Source organism: Gnatocerus cornutus, chromosome 1 (genome assembly GCF_029298725.1).
Source record: "Gnatocerus cornutus isolate USDA-ARS CGAHR chromosome 1, icGnaCorn1.1, whole genome shotgun sequence".
Taxonomy (NCBI): domain Eukaryota; kingdom Metazoa; phylum Arthropoda; class Insecta; order Coleoptera; family Tenebrionidae; genus Gnatocerus; species Gnatocerus cornutus.
This window is the reverse complement of record NC_142233.1, coordinates 25944047-25961591: the sequence shown is the minus strand read 5'-3', so window position 1 is coordinate 25961591 and position 17545 is coordinate 25944047. Positions and strand designations below refer to the sequence as shown.

The 17545-nt window shown below is 42.1% G+C and overlaps 3 protein-coding genes across 3 annotated transcripts in view; 1 reads left to right on the top strand and 2 right to left on the bottom strand.

Moving 5' to 3' along the window:
• Positions 1–23: 23 nt before the first annotated feature.
• RpS12 (ribosomal protein S12) lies at positions 24–1058 on the top strand. Its single transcript, XM_088032398.1, has 4 exons — positions 24–110; positions 233–262; positions 449–791; positions 962–1058. The coding sequence occupies exons 2-4, from the start codon at positions 246–248 to the stop codon at positions 1022–1024; spliced, it is 423 nt and encodes a 140-aa protein (XP_087888524.1). The 5' UTR covers positions 24–110; positions 233–245; the 3' UTR covers positions 1025–1058.
• A 1-nt stretch (position 1059) lies between these two features.
• Zmynd10 (zinc finger MYND-type containing 10) lies at positions 1060–2525 on the bottom strand. Its single transcript, XM_088032354.1, has 4 exons — positions 2387–2525; positions 1691–2339; positions 1294–1634; positions 1060–1246 (listed from the first exon to the last, which is right to left on the bottom strand). The coding sequence occupies exons 1-4, from the start codon at positions 2470–2472 to the stop codon at positions 1060–1062; spliced, it is 1263 nt and encodes a 420-aa protein (XP_087888480.1). The 5' UTR covers positions 2473–2525.
• Positions 2525–17545, bottom strand: part of LRP1 (LDL receptor protein 1) — a 31359-nt gene continuing 16338 nt past the window's right edge. Inside the window, exons 4-22 of the mRNA XM_088032341.1 lie at positions 16169–17104; positions 15575–16084; positions 14713–15020; positions 13906–14664; positions 13188–13848; positions 11441–13019; positions 11141–11385; positions 10852–11088; positions 9734–10804; positions 9404–9682; positions 9091–9213; positions 8429–9031; positions 7698–8372; positions 6336–7626; positions 4957–6281; positions 4626–4906; positions 3731–4546; positions 3208–3678; positions 2525–3149 (exon numbers count right to left, since the gene is read on the bottom strand). Coding sequence (XP_087888467.1) covers positions 3018–3149; positions 3208–3678; positions 3731–4546; positions 4626–4906; positions 4957–6281; positions 6336–7626; positions 7698–8372; positions 8429–9031; positions 9091–9213; positions 9404–9682; positions 9734–10804; positions 10852–11088; positions 11141–11385; positions 11441–13019; positions 13188–13848; positions 13906–14664; positions 14713–15020; positions 15575–16084; positions 16169–17104 — 12302 coding nt within the window. The 3' untranslated portion in view covers positions 2525–3017. The remainder of the gene's footprint in view (positions 3150–3207; positions 3679–3730; positions 4547–4625; positions 4907–4956; positions 6282–6335; positions 7627–7697; positions 8373–8428; positions 9032–9090; positions 9214–9403; positions 9683–9733; positions 10805–10851; positions 11089–11140; positions 11386–11440; positions 13020–13187; positions 13849–13905; positions 14665–14712; positions 15021–15574; positions 16085–16168; positions 17105–17545) is intronic.

Sequence of the window (17545 nt, the reverse complement as noted above, 5' to 3'; positions counted from 1 at the left end):
CAAACTTTGTGAATTTAAATTTGCGTTGGCGCACTGTCAAACCGCAGTGTGGCAACTCTGAAACCGAAAATCCCTAATTCTTCTTCATCTTGAATACGTCAAGTAACAAGGTAATTTTCACGTTTTTAACATTTATCCACAAATTCAACCACCATCCTTTAAATTTTAACCCAAAATAGCATCAAATAAAAGGTGCAGAGCATAATGAACAACATATTTTTCTTTCTTGCAGAAAACCAACAGAAATGTCGGACGTCGAAGTGTGAGTACTTAACCTTATTGTTTATTTTCCCTAATTTCCGCTCTCTGGTGATGATCTTTGCGGCTCCCTCTTCTGAGAGTTACCCAATTATAAAACCTTGCTGATTTCCGCAAACTGAAGTTCTTCAAAACTATTTTTGTGTGACTTCTTGTAGGTTTTAGGAACCTAACCTATAAATGTTTTTAGTGATGACACCCCAGTGGCCCCACCAACTACCGGTGGAGCGATGGACGTCAATCAAGCATTGCAAGAAGTCCTAAAGACTGCTTTGATTCACGACGGAATCGTACATGGTCTTCACGAAGCCGCCAAAGCTTTGGATAAGCGGCAAGCTGTATTGTGCGTTCTTGCAGAGAACTGTGACGAACCAATGTACAAAAAACTCGTATCTGCTTTGTGTTCGGAACATAATATTCCATTGATCAAGGTAGATAATAATAAGAAATTGGGAGAGTGGTCTGGACTTTGCAAAATTGACAATACTGGCAAGGCAAGGAAAGTTGTTGGCTGCTCCTGTGTTGTTATCAGGGTGAGCATCTTTTTATTTTGAACCATTTTTGATGAAATGATGAGTACTTAGGTAAGGCTCCCTCTTCTGATACCCAAATATCTATGAAGAGAAATTTACCTTCTGATTTATTGTTTCTCTGTTGCTTCTAGTGTTTGAATTGTTCAGTATTTGACTGGGTTTTGTTTCAGGATTACGGCGAGGAATCACCAGCACTAGATGTTCTTAAAGAATACCTTAAGAACGCTAAGTAACTGTTTATTTTATAAAATAAAACTTTAATAACAAGTCACTGAGTATTATTACAAGCCTCCTTGTGTAGGGGCCAGTGGGTAACTTGACAAGACCGTGAACAGTACCAAACCTTTTTGCATCGCGAACAACGCTGTATCGCATCTTTACTGCATTGTTCACAAGATGCCTTTTCTGTTACTTCAAACTTCTCAATTAAATCTGTGTTGTAAGCCTCACTCAACCTGAAATTCTGTTTGTAAATTTTTAGAATAAACAATTATCAACCAACGTTTGAGCATTCTCCATTAGCGTTTGATGGTCATTGCAAAATATCACCGGAAACTGTTCCTTGGCCAATTTTTTCCATTTCCCTCCAGACTGTTGAAGGATTCTTTCTTTGATTTCCAGCACAGTCTCAAGGAGGATTGGTTTCGCAGCCTTGGCCACCTGTTCCATCATAGAAATGTGGGACAACCATTGCTTGAGCTCGATAAGAGGTGATAACTGGTCTAACAAAACAGGAGTCAGCATCATCATTAACTTAATTAGTTGCGATCGGCGGCCTTCTGTAATTGTGTAATAGTCTTTGCAAGCCGGATCTAGCAGTAACTGACGCAAAGTTAGCCAAACCTTGAAGGTCCATCCATTACCGAAATGTTTTTATTAACTAGAACATAGATCTTTACCTGTGCTTCTGCCTGTCCCAATGCTTCCCCGTCCCATTTCATCCACTTCCCTGCCGAATATTGTTTCCCGTCGCGAATCCATGGTCGAATTAGCAAAAGTTGCGCAAAGAGCATGGGAATATCGTGAGTATCGTACATCCGCGAACAAATACTCAGAGGCAAAATCTCTATATTCTCCGCCAAATATCGTATAATTGACAACGATCTTATCCCAATATCATAACTCAAGTCATCAAACTGTCGCATCAGCTCCATCTTCTCAGATTCTTTCGCTTCAAGTTGAGTTGTCCGCTGCGATAACAACCGCGAAGAAGTTCCACACGCATAGTCCAACAAATCCGCAGCGGAATCGCCTAAAGAGTCGCAACAACTAGTGTGATACATTACCAACTCCAAAAGAGCGATGCACACTGCTTCATGGTACAAAATAGTGTATGCCATGAAGGTATTTTTAGGGTTTGAATCCAATTTTAGAAGTTGCGGTAAGACTTTGTGCTTCCAAATGTTGATTAGTATGGCTTCGTGGACAAGAACTGGAACTTTTTGAAATGTTACGAGGGTTTCTTTGACGTTTTCGTCGCGGAGTTGAGATGCTTCGATTAGGGCTTCTTGGTTGAGTTTTTGAAGGCGTTGGTGCCACTCCAACCATCTGAAGAATATGATTAGTACGTTGTGGTGGATGATTGACTCTTTTACTGTTTATTTCCGACATGGCGGATGTCTTGGGGGGTCAGTGTATCAACGAAAAACTCTATTTCAGTGGGTAACAATATGCTGTCCATTTTAGTGACGGAATCGATCAAATATTTCAGTTTCTAGGGTAATAAAAGACAGTTTCACATTTTGAGAACGTATGCGCAACTTTACTATTCATGTTTTTATTTCAGCTTTTTACATCTTTTATAAAATTTCACATAAAAAGAAACTACATTTACATACACCTACATACGGAGAATCAAAATATACAACATTGTTACTGTATCCGAGTATTGAGCACATTTGTTCATAGACGGCCTTAGCCGTCCCCACACTTTACCACCTTGCACAACCATTATAACATTATAAAGCTGGCAAAATATTTTCAATACATAAAAATATATTCATTTATCAGTCACATAATTATTGTTTTATGTACAAGGACGTCATTCTGTTCGTTTAACAGATACGATATAACAGCGGGCAAGATTTACTGTAACAACAATAATATCAAAGAAATACATCAGATGTATGTACAGCTATAATATACAGCTGCCTAAACACGTTAAAATAAATGGCACAATTCACAGCAATTAAGAATAAAATAATCTACGCTTTATCTGATATGTCACTAGATCTCTTCGGGGGCGGGTGTAGGGGCATCGTCGGCGGGATGTTGCAGAAGAACTGCTTTCTCGTCACCACGTCCACTGGCGGTACCGTTGTAGACAGATTCGTAAACAGGGTTAGCGAAGTTTCCCGACTAAAAAATAAAACCATTATTTAATTCGGTAACAGAATCATAAAAACGGATTTTTTACTTTATCAGCGTCCAGCGTGAACGGCTCCGCGTCTCTGTCTTGATACATCGGATTATTGAAATCATTTTCTTGTAACCTCTCATGTGAAAACGACTGTCTTTTCTTGTAGAAGAAATCAAACGCGAAGAAGGCCACCAAAATTGCGATAATAACGGCGATGGCGGAAATCACAGGGACTAGAATGCCCCGCGTTCCGTCCTTTTGTTGGACAGCTTCGTCTAAAGATCTTGTGGATTCGTCACACTTTACACCGTCGTAACCTTGTGGACATCTACAGTATGGTATGCCGTCGCTAACAGCACAGGAGCCCCCATTTTTACAATAGTTGAAACAAACTGCGAGGTCTTCGCACCTGGGTCCAGCCCATGTGCTCGGACACTGGCAAGTTGTGTCAATATTTGGGGAGAGAATTTGGCAAACTCCGCCGTTTTTACAGAAACCGGAGCATTTGTTAGAATTTCCGACGTAGATCTGCAAAAAATTATAATATAAAACTGGAAGTTTCGCGATCGAGGGGACTTACATCGCAGTGGTATCCTCCCCACGGTTTAACACAATTACAAACAGGTTTACCACTCATGATGACACAGGTTCCATTATTCGCACACATGCACCTTTCCGTGCATTCTTTAGGAGCATCGGGTGTGTTGTTGCAGAGATCAATTTGACAACGTCGTCCTCCGTACAATTTCGAACATATGCACTCAGGCTGTTTCGTCCCCATTCGACAAGTTCCTCCGTTGAGGCAATGTTGATAGCACCTGTCTTGTTCGCACTTATCTCCTGCGTATCCAGAAAGACAACTACATTTAACCCCCAGCGGTGTCGGCACCGGTGTGCCATTCTTTCCACAAACAGAATTCTCGCAATGTCTTCCTAGATATCCCACGGGACATTTACACGTTTCTTTCAAACCTTCGTTGAAGCAGACTCCTCCATTTTCGCATACCAAACGAGCACAGTTTTGGCAACGTGATCCACTATATCCCGAGGGACAATTACAAAAGGGTATTCCAGGCTTCGGGGTAAAACAAGTTCCGCCGTTGTAACATCTGCCGTCACAAACATTGAGCGGGGTTTCGCATCGTTCGCCGGTCCACAGAGGTGCACAATTACACCGAAGTGGGGGGAGAGAATCAGGCGATTGGGGGGCGGCGAGATCGACGTAACACATTCCTTTGTTTTTGCAGTATTGAGAGCAACGGAAGTGTTCGCAGCGAGGGCCGCTGTACTGAGCGGGGCAAAGGCATTTGGGGGGTTGCCCTTGCACTATCTTACAAGTGCCGTTGTTGCAGTTGAGGGGGCAATTGGGGGCGCGGTGGGAAATTGCCTTACAAGTCTGAAAAAGTAAACAATGTAAATAGAATAGATACTTATGTAACAAGTGGGGAGAGTGAAACTTTTTATTAGTTTCTTACCAGATTATCCTTGACGTATCCATCCGCACAGGTGCATGTGGCTGTCCGAGGGCTAATTAGACAGAATTCGGTATGATGACAGAAATCAATACAAGTATTGTTGATTGTCTGATCCTGCTTTTGTTCATGTAGAATCAAAATGTCTGCGATTCGTGTTAACCCTTGGGAAAGGTGAGTAATATTTCCTTTGCCGAATTTGTTCAGTCGTAAAACGTCGTGCTTTTGGAAAGTTGTCACGAAGAGATAATTCTCGAAGACTTCGATCTTATAAGGTTTCATATCTGCAGCATTAATGTTGTAAAATTTAGGTGGAATTACAAGTGTAACTTACCTTTGTTGAAGTGTTTAACAATGTGGCGGTCTCCTCCGTCAAACTTTACAGTTTCAACAGTCATACTCTTGGTATCAGCCCAGTACAAGCGTTTTGTGGTGTAATCAATGGCTAAGCCGGTTGGATATAAAATGGCAGAACGAATTAAAACTTTCCTTTTATTGCCGTCCATATGGGCCGTTTCTATTCTAGGCGCAGGACCCCAATCGCTCCAAAACAGTACACCTTCGCGCGGGGATAATACGATATCCCTAGGTTGTTGCATCTCGCCACTTAGTAAAGTGTACATGTATTGTCCATCCACAGTTGAGACTAAAATCCTAACTCCATCCGTGATGTACAGTCTTTTAGCAACCCAGTCCACACTAATTCCTCTAGGATCGTTTAAACCACTTATTATCGTCTTAACGGATTCAGCATCTCTACGAACTCTGCTTTCGTTCAAATGTAAAACCACACTCTGTATTCGTTTGTTTTGATGATCTGTCCAGAAGGCCACTGACTCTGGTTTGCCGTATAGAATATCCACAGCATCCACTTTATAACCTGGAGCTGTGACTAGCGTTTTACTTCTCAGTTTGTTACTATCTCCGGGCTTATACGGCGACATAAGTCTCAACTCCGCTTCAGAAACCAGAACTAAATTAGCCCAGTCACCATCGGCGACACAAATACCACCCTTAATGTGCGTGTACCCCGGCAAACATTTACAGACTGACGTATTATGCTTCGTCTGTATACAAATCTGTGAGCAAGTATCCCATTGACACGATGAATCGTTACAATTTTCTTCGTCACTGTTGTCATCACAGTCGTTTCTTCCATCACACCTCATCGTGTTCTTAATACAATGCCCATTCTTACAGGCAAATTGATCAGAAGGACACAAGCCATGTCTTCGACAAATCTGTGGATCTTCGTCACTACCGTCTTCACATTGATCGTGACCATCGCATAAGAAGTTTGTCGGAATGCATCTATGATTCTTACAACGGAATCTTCCGGGTAAACAACCCACTAATGAGCAGTGTAACTCGTCTGATCCGTCCTCGCAATCGTTTTGGCCATCACAGCGCCATTCTTCGTTAATGCAAAGGCCACTTTGGCATCTGAAGCCGTTGTCCGGGCAAGTGTCACTGCAGTTAGCTTCGTCGGAACCATCGGCGCAGTCGGCTTCACCGTCACATTTCCATTCTAAGTAGATGCAAACTTGAGGGTTCGCACATTGGAATTCGTTTTTCTTGCAATGAGTGTTGCAATTGGCTTCGTCGGAGCGGTCTTCACATTGGAATTCGCCGTCGCATTTTTGAGAGCCGCGAATGCACCTGAAATAAAATTAATAATCGCTACCTTCACAATGTTTTTAGGTAAAAACAAACCTTCCATCTCCACATCTGAACTCCGATTCGGAACAATTTCTCGGAACACACCCTTCTTCATCTGAGCCGTCGCCACAATCGCCGTCATAATCACACCTCCAACGTCCCGGTATACACTTGTTGTTCTTGCATTTGAAGTACGTCGGCTCGCATGTGTGAAACTCCGGCTGACTGCACGAAGATGGTTCATCTTCATTATTGGCACAGTCTGGATCTCCATCGCATCTCCAAGACATAGGTATACATCTCCCAGAGCTACATCGGTAGTGTTGTGGTGAACACGTTCTTGTTTGACAGTCTTGTAGTTCGTCAGAGTTGTCTCCACAGTCGTTATCAGTATCACACACCCAAACAGCAGGAATGCATTTATCGTTAGCACATTTAAATTGATTTGGAGGGCAAGTTGCAGGAGGACAATCGGCTTCGTCGTCACCAAATGGACATTCCACGTTCTTATTGCATCGTAATTTCGATGGTATACATCTCGGAGCGATGGTATCGTTACCTTTGCACCGGAATTGGGTGTTCAGACAAGTGTAGTTTTCGCAGTCTTTCTCGTCAGAGTTGTCACCACAGTCGTTTTTACCGTTGCAAAGATCAGAAGGATGAGTACAATATCCGTTGTCGCATTGGAACTGTCCTGGCATACATTTATACGGCCGACAACCTGGTGGTTCGTCGCTGCCATCACCACAGTCATCCTGAGTGTCACATTTCCACCAAAACGGTATACATTTGTACGTATATTTACATTCAAAGTGGGCAGAGGTGCAGTTTGCAACACACCTCCTTCCATCTTCGCCTAGAATGTAATTTTCTGGACACACACACTTGTAGAAGGGTTCTTCCGGAGTCAACAAGCACAAAGTCGAACAGTTAGCTTTTTCACACGGGTTATGGACTTTCGGCTGTTTTAAAGGATGCACGACGCGGATATCCATGGGTCTGTGAACTGTACTATGGAGTTTTTGGCACTGATCTCCTCTATATTTGTGACATCTTTCAATAGACTTTGTTTCCCAGTCCGTCCAGTAAATAAAGTCTTCCCATATATCAATCGCAAAAACGTGGTGTAACTGAAGATTCGGGTTTCTTTCACGACTCATAATGATGTGGATGTTGTTGCCGTCGAGGTCTGAGACAGCAATGTAATCTTCGCGAGCATCCGCCCAGAATAATTCACTGGTTTCGTAAGAAATGGTGAGAGCGTTGGGCCATCCGAGACTTGAATTGACGATGACGTGTGGTAAACTGCCGTCCATTCCGGCTTTACCGATATGGGCATGAGTACCTGCAAGATGAGTTTTTTAAGTAGATTGATCGAATCACTTCAGTCTGGACAGGTAAATTTATTACACTCACCCCAATCGGTCCAGTAAAGGTAGCCACGAAGCGGATCCAAAGCGATGGCACGCGGCTCCTCCAGATCTTTAGAAATCAGAACTCGCCGATACTGACCATCAAGCGACGACACCTCTATCGTATCCATTCCTTTATCACACCAGTAGAGGTTTCTTCCAACCCAATCAACAGCTAAACCGTCAGGATTTTGCAACGTTGGCGAGTGTAGCACTTGTATCTCGCTGGAACTGTTTTTATAGTCACACAACCGTTTGATAGAACTTCCCAGTTGTGTAACATCCGACCAATAAATACATTTAGTTTGCCAGTCATAATCGAGTGCCACGGCGTTCGTCAGATTGTGTGCAAGCAGTGTAGACTGACCTTTCAAATCTAATTCGCGAATGTAGTAACGATTGGCAAGAATTAAAGTCACGGCTGTTGAAGAATTAGCGCCACAGCTAGTCTTGTCGGGGTGGAGTATGTAACCTTGAGCACAACTACAGTGGTAGGATCCTCTAGTGTTCTTGCACAGTTGACTGCAAGGGCGATCGACACATTCATCGATGTCTTCACATAAACTGGTATCTTTATGGCTCACTTTGTACCCATGGAAGCATTTACACTCATAACCTATTGGTTTATCAACGCATCGTTGTAAGCAAGGAGGCGGTTGTGCTGTACACTCATTGATACCTGTAAAATTGTAAACCAAATTAAAAGTTTGAATTTCGTTTGTTATAACCACTTACGACATTTTGCTTCGTCGCTGTAGTCACCACAGTTATTCTCACCATTGCAGAGAAGAGTGTCATTAATGCACACTCCATTTCCGCAATGGAACCATCCTTGTCCCTTACAGTAGTCGCCTTCAATTTGACAGTCCTTGCCTTCATCACTTCCATCTCCGCAATCGTCATTTCCGTCACATTTCAATAACTCCATGATGCACTTTCCGTTTCTACACGTGAATTCTTCATCAGTGCATGTTTTATGACACTCAGTTGGCTCATCACTGCCATCGTTGCAATCTTTGTCACCATCGCAATAATACATCTTATTAATGCACACTCCACTGAGGCACTGGAAGTGTTCGGACGTGCACACTCCACAACCTTGATCTTTGTGTTCGTCGGCGCCATCGAGGCAATCAGCTTCTCCATCACACAACCAAATTCGAGGAATACACCTTCCGGTACTGTTGCAGCGGAAGTCACCATTGTCACATTCCCTGAGTTGACAGTGTTTGCTTTCATCTGATTGATCAACACAGTCGGGATGACCATCACATTGCCAACTCATTGGAATACATTCGCCGTTGTCACAGCGGAATTGGTCGTTGCGGCAGTGATGCTCTGCAAGAAAATGAAAAACTCCGTAGTACCCTTATTAACGGACTTAATATAGTACTCACTGCAATCATACTCGTCGCTGTGATCAAGACAATCCGCGAAACCGTTGCAGCGCCATGCAAGAGGGATGCAGGTTGAGTCGGCGCACATGAACTGGTAAAGTTGGCAATGACCCTCTACTACTCCTGCAAAATAAAAAAGGAAAATCAAACATCACACTGCAATCTTATTTTGGTCTTAAACACTGAAGGTTTTGAAAGACTGAAAAAAGAACTGGAAGACCTAAGAGTCTAAAAAATCTAAGGATTTGACGAACCGAAAGTATAAAACCAAAATTGGACTTCTACGAAATCTAAAGTGAGGCATTCAACTTACTGCAGTTTTCTTCATCTGAACTGAAACCTCCAGGAGTCTTAGCGTCATGACAATCATCTTTCCCATCGCACCGAGCTTCAAGTTTAACACATGTCCCATTTGAGCACTGGAATTCATGAAAATCGCAACGTCTTTTGTGACCCGTGCAATTCATCTCGTCAGACATATCCCAACAATCGTTTTCGTTATCACAGAACCATTCCTTGTGGATACAAGCAGTGGTATTGACACAATTGATCAAGTTAGCATCGTGAAAATCCACACTACAGTTTCGTTTTTCTGGAAAGAACAGTCGCTCAAACCAAATACAATATAATTCTACAGACTTACCACATCCCATTTCGTCACTTGCGTCTTTACAGTCCTGATCGTTATCACATCTAAATTTCTTAAGCACACACTCTCCACTATTGCACCTGAAATGATCCTCTTCTGAACAAGAACAGTTTTGTTCGTCGCTTGAATCGCCACAGTTGTCAATTCCGTTACATTTCTCTTGAGCGGTAATGCACCTCTTGTTGTTGCATTGGAACCATCCCGGAAGACACGTGCGGTGGCCACAGTAACCTGGATCTTCATCTGATTTGTCTGTACAGTGGGGAATACCATCACAAGTAACTCTAAAAGGCACACAGCCCCCATCGGAACACCGGAAGCTATCGTAAGTATCACAAGCCTTTGAGTTACTATAACACCTCTTTCCATCCTCGGCAAGGATGCGTCCTTCATGACAAGAACATTGCACGATACCCGACGCGTTTAAAAAACAAAGCTCTTCGCAACCTCCATTCAAAATAGCACACGGATTTGCAAAGCAGTCGTCCGTGTCGTTGGCTATAGCCACTATACCCATGGGTCTAGCGACGTCGCGTCGTAACCAGACGACATTTTGTCCTGTTAGCTTGTCGGCTCGTAAAACAGCGTGGAGCATCCAATCGGTCCAATAAATAAAATCTCCATAAACAGCTAAAGCAAATGGGTGTTGTGGGGTTACTTTCGCCAACACGACTCTGTTGGAACCGTCGTATTCACAACGCTCGATTTTGTCGAGACGAGCGTCGCCCCAATACAACTTCTGCGCTTTATGGTCGAGAGTGAGAGCATTGGGCATTCTGATGTCCGTTTTGATAATAATCTGGCGGTCATAACCTGAGATGTACACACTTTCGATACTTGGTTGGTGCGAATTCCAGTTGGTCCAAAAAACGCGACTATCACAGCTATCCACTGCGATGCCTCTGGGTTTGTCTTGAGAACGAAGACGTACAATTTGTTCCACTTGACTGGAATTAGTCATTTGGTCTGTAAGACTGACACGGTTGATGGTCGCGTGGTTGTTGCAAGTCCAATAGAGCATTTTGTGGAGTTGCTCATAGGCTAAACCCTCGACGGAACCTTGACCTGTGCAGAAACGTTAGTCTCGCACTGACTACTTTTTCTCAACTTACCTTCCATGATTATCTTGTGATCTGTGCCGTTGTAATAAACCGCGTTGATTGATCCTTTCTGGATATCGGAGTAAAAGAGTCTTTGGTGTTTGTAACTAAAAGCAAGTCCAATTGCGTTCTTTAGAAGAGTGTTGTTTTTGATGGTCGGATGAGGGGCATTCTGTAGATTCTCGTCGTCAAGCATTTGAATGGAATCGATACTTACAACACGCGAGTACATCACGAAACTTTGGAAAGCTAAAATATTAACACTGAGCAATCAAAGAATTATTTATGGTTATTGACTTACGTTTGCATGTTTTACCATCTTCTGCAATTTTCCCATGGGAACACACACAAACGGGGTGTGTACCATTAAAAAGACAGAGTTGTTGACAACCTCCGTTGTTTTTAGCACACGCGTTCGTACCCTTTTGTTTGCGTTTAGAAAAGATTTGAATGTCTTTGAGCGAATCTCCCACATCGCGAAGAAGGACTTTGTAATTCGACAGGTTCTTTAAGGGTGCCTCTAGAACACTTCCCTTCTCAAAAGTCCTAAAACCGATCATTTTTTTTAACACATGCCTACACAATTTTAGAAATCACTTACGTGTCAATCCAGTAAATTTTATCCTCCAAAATGGTCAATCCCGTGGGGTTCTCAAGAGAGGTGTTCAACAGGACTTGTCTATCTTTACCGTCATAACCGATGACTTCAATTGTATTCTTGCTAGAGTCACAGAAGTAAATTTTTTTGTTATCCGAATCCAAAGTAACATCAAATATTGCCACCGAATTGTTTACTAGAAGTTTTCTATTACGTCCGTCCAACGTGGCGATTTCCATTCGAGGTCCGCCAGCCCAAACCAGCACTCCTCCAATAGGATCCACAACAATCGACGCAGGTTTACCAATTTCGTTCGACAATAAAACATGTTGCTTAGTACCATCCAATCGTGCCACTTCAATAACACCGCGCTTCGGGTCACACCAGTACATATTGCCAGCTATCCAATCAATTGCGAGACCTGTTAACCAGTCGACCGGGACACTGTCCATCGCCTCCGTGGGTTCAATGATTGTTTTTCTTTGTGTACCATCTCTCTTAATACTTTTAATGGAACCATGGTCACTGTCTGCCCAGAAAATAAGATCTTGATCAGCTATAAACTCGATAGCAGTAGCCACTAAAACGCCAGATATTGGGCCCAAAACAGCAGTTTGATTGTTGCCGTCCAACGATAAACCTCTAACTTCCCAGTTAACGGAATAGAAGATGAATTCTTCCACGCCAACGCATTGAGTATGGTCTTTGGGGTCGCGGTGGTAACCAGTGGCACATCGACAAGTAAACGAAATATTGGAAGTTGGTAGACACAAATGTGCGCATTTGGAACTAGAGCAAGGATGAAAACCATTTTGTTCCAAAGGATCATAAATACGCAAAGCAAGGACACTACCGGTATTGTTGCGCAAAATAGTGTCATTCTCACCGGTGATTTTGTCCACTAAATGTATTGAATGATCGTCATCGTTGGCGTAATACACATGATCTTGGTACACGGTTGCTGCTATCACCGACACATGAGCCGGCAAATTCAATTTAGTAACGTTATTGCCATCCAAATTACAGTAGTAGATCTCGAATTCACTGACCCAGTATAATTTATTAGCGTGCAAATCCAAACTCAAACTCTGCGAATTTGGTTTAAGTCCTGGTACTATCACTTTACGCTCACTTCCGTCCATCGCACTTGCCTCAAGACAAGTTTCATTACCGGAACTGATCCAGTATAAACGCCCTTGGGAAGGATTGACAGTTATGGATAATACATTGAGATTTTCTACGATAGTTGCTGTGCGCTCAGCATCCAAATTTGAGACTGTTATTCCTTGAGGAGATGAAACGAGCATCAGGTTGGATAACCAATCAATAGCCAGACCGGAAGGTTGTTTAAGACCTGTATCAATCAGAGTTTGAATGGGTCCTGTAGTTAAACCAGATCTTTTAATTTCGCTGATTTGAGAGTCAGCCCAGTATAGAGTATTGTTTCGTGCTAGGTACTCAAGTTGGACCGGATTTAACACTTGTGGAACACTGATGGTCGGAATTGTGTGGTAGTATGGTTGAAGAATGTCCACGCCGCGGATTTCGCTGCCTCTTGCGATCAACAGAACTCTCTCGTTTACTGAAATAATCAATTTGTCACCAAACTTGAATACAATAAAATATTTCTTCCGATAGAGACCAAATTTTTAACCTCTTTATACAAGCGAGAAGGTCACAACAGTGACTCTTATGTTATTATAGGCGCTCCACTTCCGAAGAACGGATTTATTTATTAGCTGGTACTCACCTACGCACGTCTTGTTGTCGCTGCTTAGCCTCATAACATGAGGGCAGTCGCATCTAAAGCTTTGATTCGTATGCAGCAAACACAAATGAGAACATCCTCCATTATTATCTCCACACGGATTGGGCCCATCTCTTGGTTGCCTGGACGGATGTAAAATCTGAATATCAAACGGTTGAGTCAGTGTCCTCTGAATCACAGAAACATCTCCACCGGTAAATTTATTAGCTCTAACAACGCTATTCGTCCTCCAATCAGTCCAATATACGTAATTTTCGTACAACGAAATAGCGAAAGGATGAGACAAAGTTTCGTGGTTCCTCATAACTTCATGGTACTCACTACCGTCGTATTTGGTTGTGTGAATAGAATCGGAACGTGCGTCAATCCAATAGATTCTTCGCAGGTCGTAGTCGAGGGTTAAACCGTTAGGCCAACCACCATCGGAAATTTGATCAACTTGAACGACCACTTGGCGATCTAAACCAGCTAGTGAACACCTCTCGATTCGAGGAGCGTTGTTGTCCCAGTCTGTCCAGAAGAGGAAGCCGTCACGAGGATCTACTGCTACGGCACGAGGGCTTTCCATTTCTCCAGCAACAAGGGTGCGGCGGAATCGACCGTCGAGCTTCGCTACTTCGATTTGGTCTAAGTTGCTTTCGACCTATATCAAAGGAAAAAAAATTGAACAATTTGTCGGAAAAACATTAGTTTCACTTACCCAGTACAAGTTTTCTCCGATCCAGTCCACCGCCAACCCCTCCGCTGTCGACAGCCCCGTTTGCACGACCACCTCGATGTTACTAAGAGATCCTCCAACCACTGTCCCTCTGTAGATCTTATCGTCAATGACGTCGGTCCAAAACACCATATCAGCATTCTTCGTGTGATAAAAATCCAACGCGATTGTATTCCTCAAACTTGAAATAAACGATTTCACGTTAAAGTTATGTAAATCAACAGCTTTCAGTTCATGTCTGTTGCTGAAAAGCACGTAAGGCGTGGCTCCGTTGGTACTTTTGCAAGTAAACCTATCCTGTTCGAGGGCGTATCCTTTGAAACACTCGCACTTGTATCTCTGCCCAACGGATGTACACTTCTGTGAACACACACCCCATGCTTCACATGGATGGGTACTAAGACAATGAGTCCGGTCAGGTTGTAGGTGAAGATGTGAAGGACAATAACACACTAAACCTTCCGGAGCGTTGTGACAATGATGCGAACAGACGATACTGTGATCACAAAGAAGTTCAGAGCATCGAGCACCTTCATCGGATCCATCTTCACAGTCCATCCTTCCATCACATAGCTGATCGACACTAATACACAGAGTGCTGTTATTACAGTAACGAGAAGGGTAATCGCAAGTTGGTGCAAGATGACTAGATTTCCCAGTTGTGTTCTTCATTGAGTTCTGATCGCAGTGTTCTTCATCAGTACCATCGAAACAATCCAAATACGAGTCACAAACAAAAGACTAAAATAGAATTTTATAACTCTGATCACCCATTTTTTTTTTATTTACCTGTCGAATGCATTCGAACTTTTTGGTACATTTAAACTCGTGTTCTTCACAACTCGTTATATTGCGTTCGCCGTCGCAGTTGTATTCATCATAGCCACCGGTACAATCAACAACGCCATCACATCTTTTGATGTGCGGAAGGCAAGTTAGAGTACTTGGGCACAAGATCTCGGTGTCTGGATCACACTCTGTGCAGTTGATTTCGTCGGAACTATCTTTACAATCGTCGAAACCATCGCAATAGCGGTCGGGGGAGATGCATCGGCCGTTTTGACAAGTGAACTTGTCGATGTCACAGGGTTTTTTCACTGCATTGCATGAATTAAATTATTAAATTATTTAATAATAAAAAATTATAATGCAAAATAAATCTTTAGTTGCCTATACCGACTATATGGTCTGTTATTATTATGTCATTCCTCGGCTGATTAATCAGTTAAGCGCGGACGATATTAATGCCCTTTATTTTTCTTGTTACATAATATAGTTCTATAAAAATTAATTAATGTTTAGAAAATCATAAAACGCAATTTTATATGTAATTTGATCTGAGATGATGTACGACATTTATTCACAGAATTATTACAAAAAATGTAATGCGGTTTTACATCTATTTTTATGCGAATATTTCTTGTAAGAAATTAATGCTACGATATTGACTTTACTGCTATGTTAACATTCACAAAACCACATAAATGTGTAAAAATAGTAAGTAAATGTTGATATTTTGCAGCTAAATCGGATATTAATTAAGCGAAAATTGTGTTTTATGACCAGTTAACATTAAATATGTACGAAACTACCGTTTAAACCACCAGTTATTGATTTTAAGTTCTTAAAAAAATCCTCCACATTAACTTACCGCAATCAGCTTCGTCACTGAAATCATACGGCCCACAATCCGGCACAGAATCGCATTTCCACACGGAAGGAATACAGCGCTTGGAGACAGCACACTTGAACTGAGAGGCAGAACAAACTTCCGAGCAATGTTTTCCGTCTTCATCAGTGCCATCAACGCAATCTTGTTCACCATCGCAAACCCAATACTTCGATATACACGTATGATTGTCACATTTCATCTGATTTGCTCCACAAACAATGTCTTTGCAGGGACTATCTGGGCCTCCCGCTTCGTCGGAAAAATCGCCACAATTGTCGATGCCATCACAAATTTGGCTTTGAGGGATGCAGATAAAATTTTTACATTGAAATTGACCAGGAGGACACATGTTAATGACGTGACTACTATTGGGTTGAGCGACACAAGTGTTGTTGGTGAGTTGAAAGCCGTTGGAACATTCACAAACCGCGCCGAACGGTGTTGGTAGGCAGAGCTCTGGGCATTGTTTATTCTTGCATTCATTTTCACCTAAAGGGAAGAAGAAAACATGACTAACAGAATATCATTTCAGTGTTGAAAAATTGTCGATATGGAGAAAAAACAACGACATACCTTTCTGGGCTGTAGAATCGTAAAGTTTGATATCCAAAATCGGCGCGTTGCTCTGATCCAACTGTTTCAATCCGGTCTTGTTACTAAAATACATCACTGTCCCTTTTGTGAACTCCGTGAAATAGAAACTCTTGTTTGGCCCGAGAACTAAACCGAAGGGATTTTCAATTCCCTTCGCTAATTCCACTCTTCGATTGCCACCATTAAAATCTATGCTTTCAATTTTACCCAAGTGGCGGTCGCACCAGTACAATCTCTTCTCGGTAAAATCAATAGTAAGTCCACTGGGCCAATCTATATTGACCTCAACAAAATCCTTTAAATTTTTCCCGTCCATGTTGACGACATGGATCCGTCCTTTATTCGGAAAGATATTTGACCAATCTGCCCAATACATAACTCCTCGACTTGGATCAACGGCTATGGACACTGGATTAAAAAACGGGTTCTGGATCAAAGTTCGACTTTGTGATGAATTCGCCAACTTCAAAACACTAATACTTCCAATTTCCTGATCTGTCCAATATAAGTTTCTCGACATCCAATCAACAGCCAAGCCATCACAGCGTCGAACATTTTTCTGGAGGACGTTCTTCCGTGAAGAATCATTAATTTTTGTGCTTTCTATAACCATTCTGTGGCTATCGGAGTAAATAATTGTACCACTTTGAACATCGTATTCCATAGCTGTAGGTTGATTCACGCCAGTAATAGGAATCATGGTTTCATTATTGTTGTCTAATTCTATTCCTTTGATAGACGCCGGTTTACTTTTAGCTAGTAAGAGAAAAGTTTTGCTTGTTTTGACAACACAATGATTTTTGCTGTCCATGCGATAGCCGGCGGCACAAAGACATTTTTTAATGGCTACGTCGCGTTTCCAGTTTGCAATGCAAAGGTGATCGCATTCCGATGGGGCGTTGCACGGGTGAGGAACTGAAAAATATTAAAGACCAGGATGCAGTTTTATCATTGGCTTTGAACAAAAGCGTTTAAAACGCAGTAAAAGCTTTCCGCATCACATCTATTATTGGCTATTTAATTGTAGCGCATGTCAAAGATTTGCTCTGAAACCAAAAACCAAAAAGTGTAGCTGATCGCTAAATGTGTAGAGCAACTAAACTCTATTTGGTATCTGTCATAACACTATCTAAGCACGATTTGATGATTCTGTGTTGCTTTTAAATGTTAATTTTATTCTTTAAGACTTAAGATCTAAGAATACAGTCTGCTACAGACTGACAAATAAATACTACTTAAGTAAACACTCCATTCTAATTTTACACTTTTAATCTGAAATAACAAATAACACCATTTTCTTCCAAAGCTTGGGTCAAGACTCGGATGACCTTGTATTATTTGATTACGAAGATCAAT

Bases quoted from the DNA above. Each gene is read 5' to 3' on its own strand.
- RpS12 (XM_088032398.1), top strand. The intron at 792-961 runs GTGAGCATCTTT...GTTTTGTTTCAG, and splicing joins GCTCCTGTGTTGTTATCAGG to GATTACGGCGAGGAATCACC.
- Zmynd10 (XM_088032354.1), bottom strand. From the start codon at position 2,472: ATGGACAGCATATTGTTACCCACTGAAATAGAGTTTTTCGTTGATACA. The intron at 2,340-2,386 runs GTAAAAGAGTCA...CATATTCTTCAG, and splicing joins CGCCATGTCGGAAATAAACA to ATGGTTGGAGTGGCACCAAC. The intron at 1,247-1,293 runs GTTGGTTGATAA...ACAGAATTTCAG, and splicing joins CTAATGGAGAATGCTCAAAC to GTTGAGTGAGGCTTACAACA.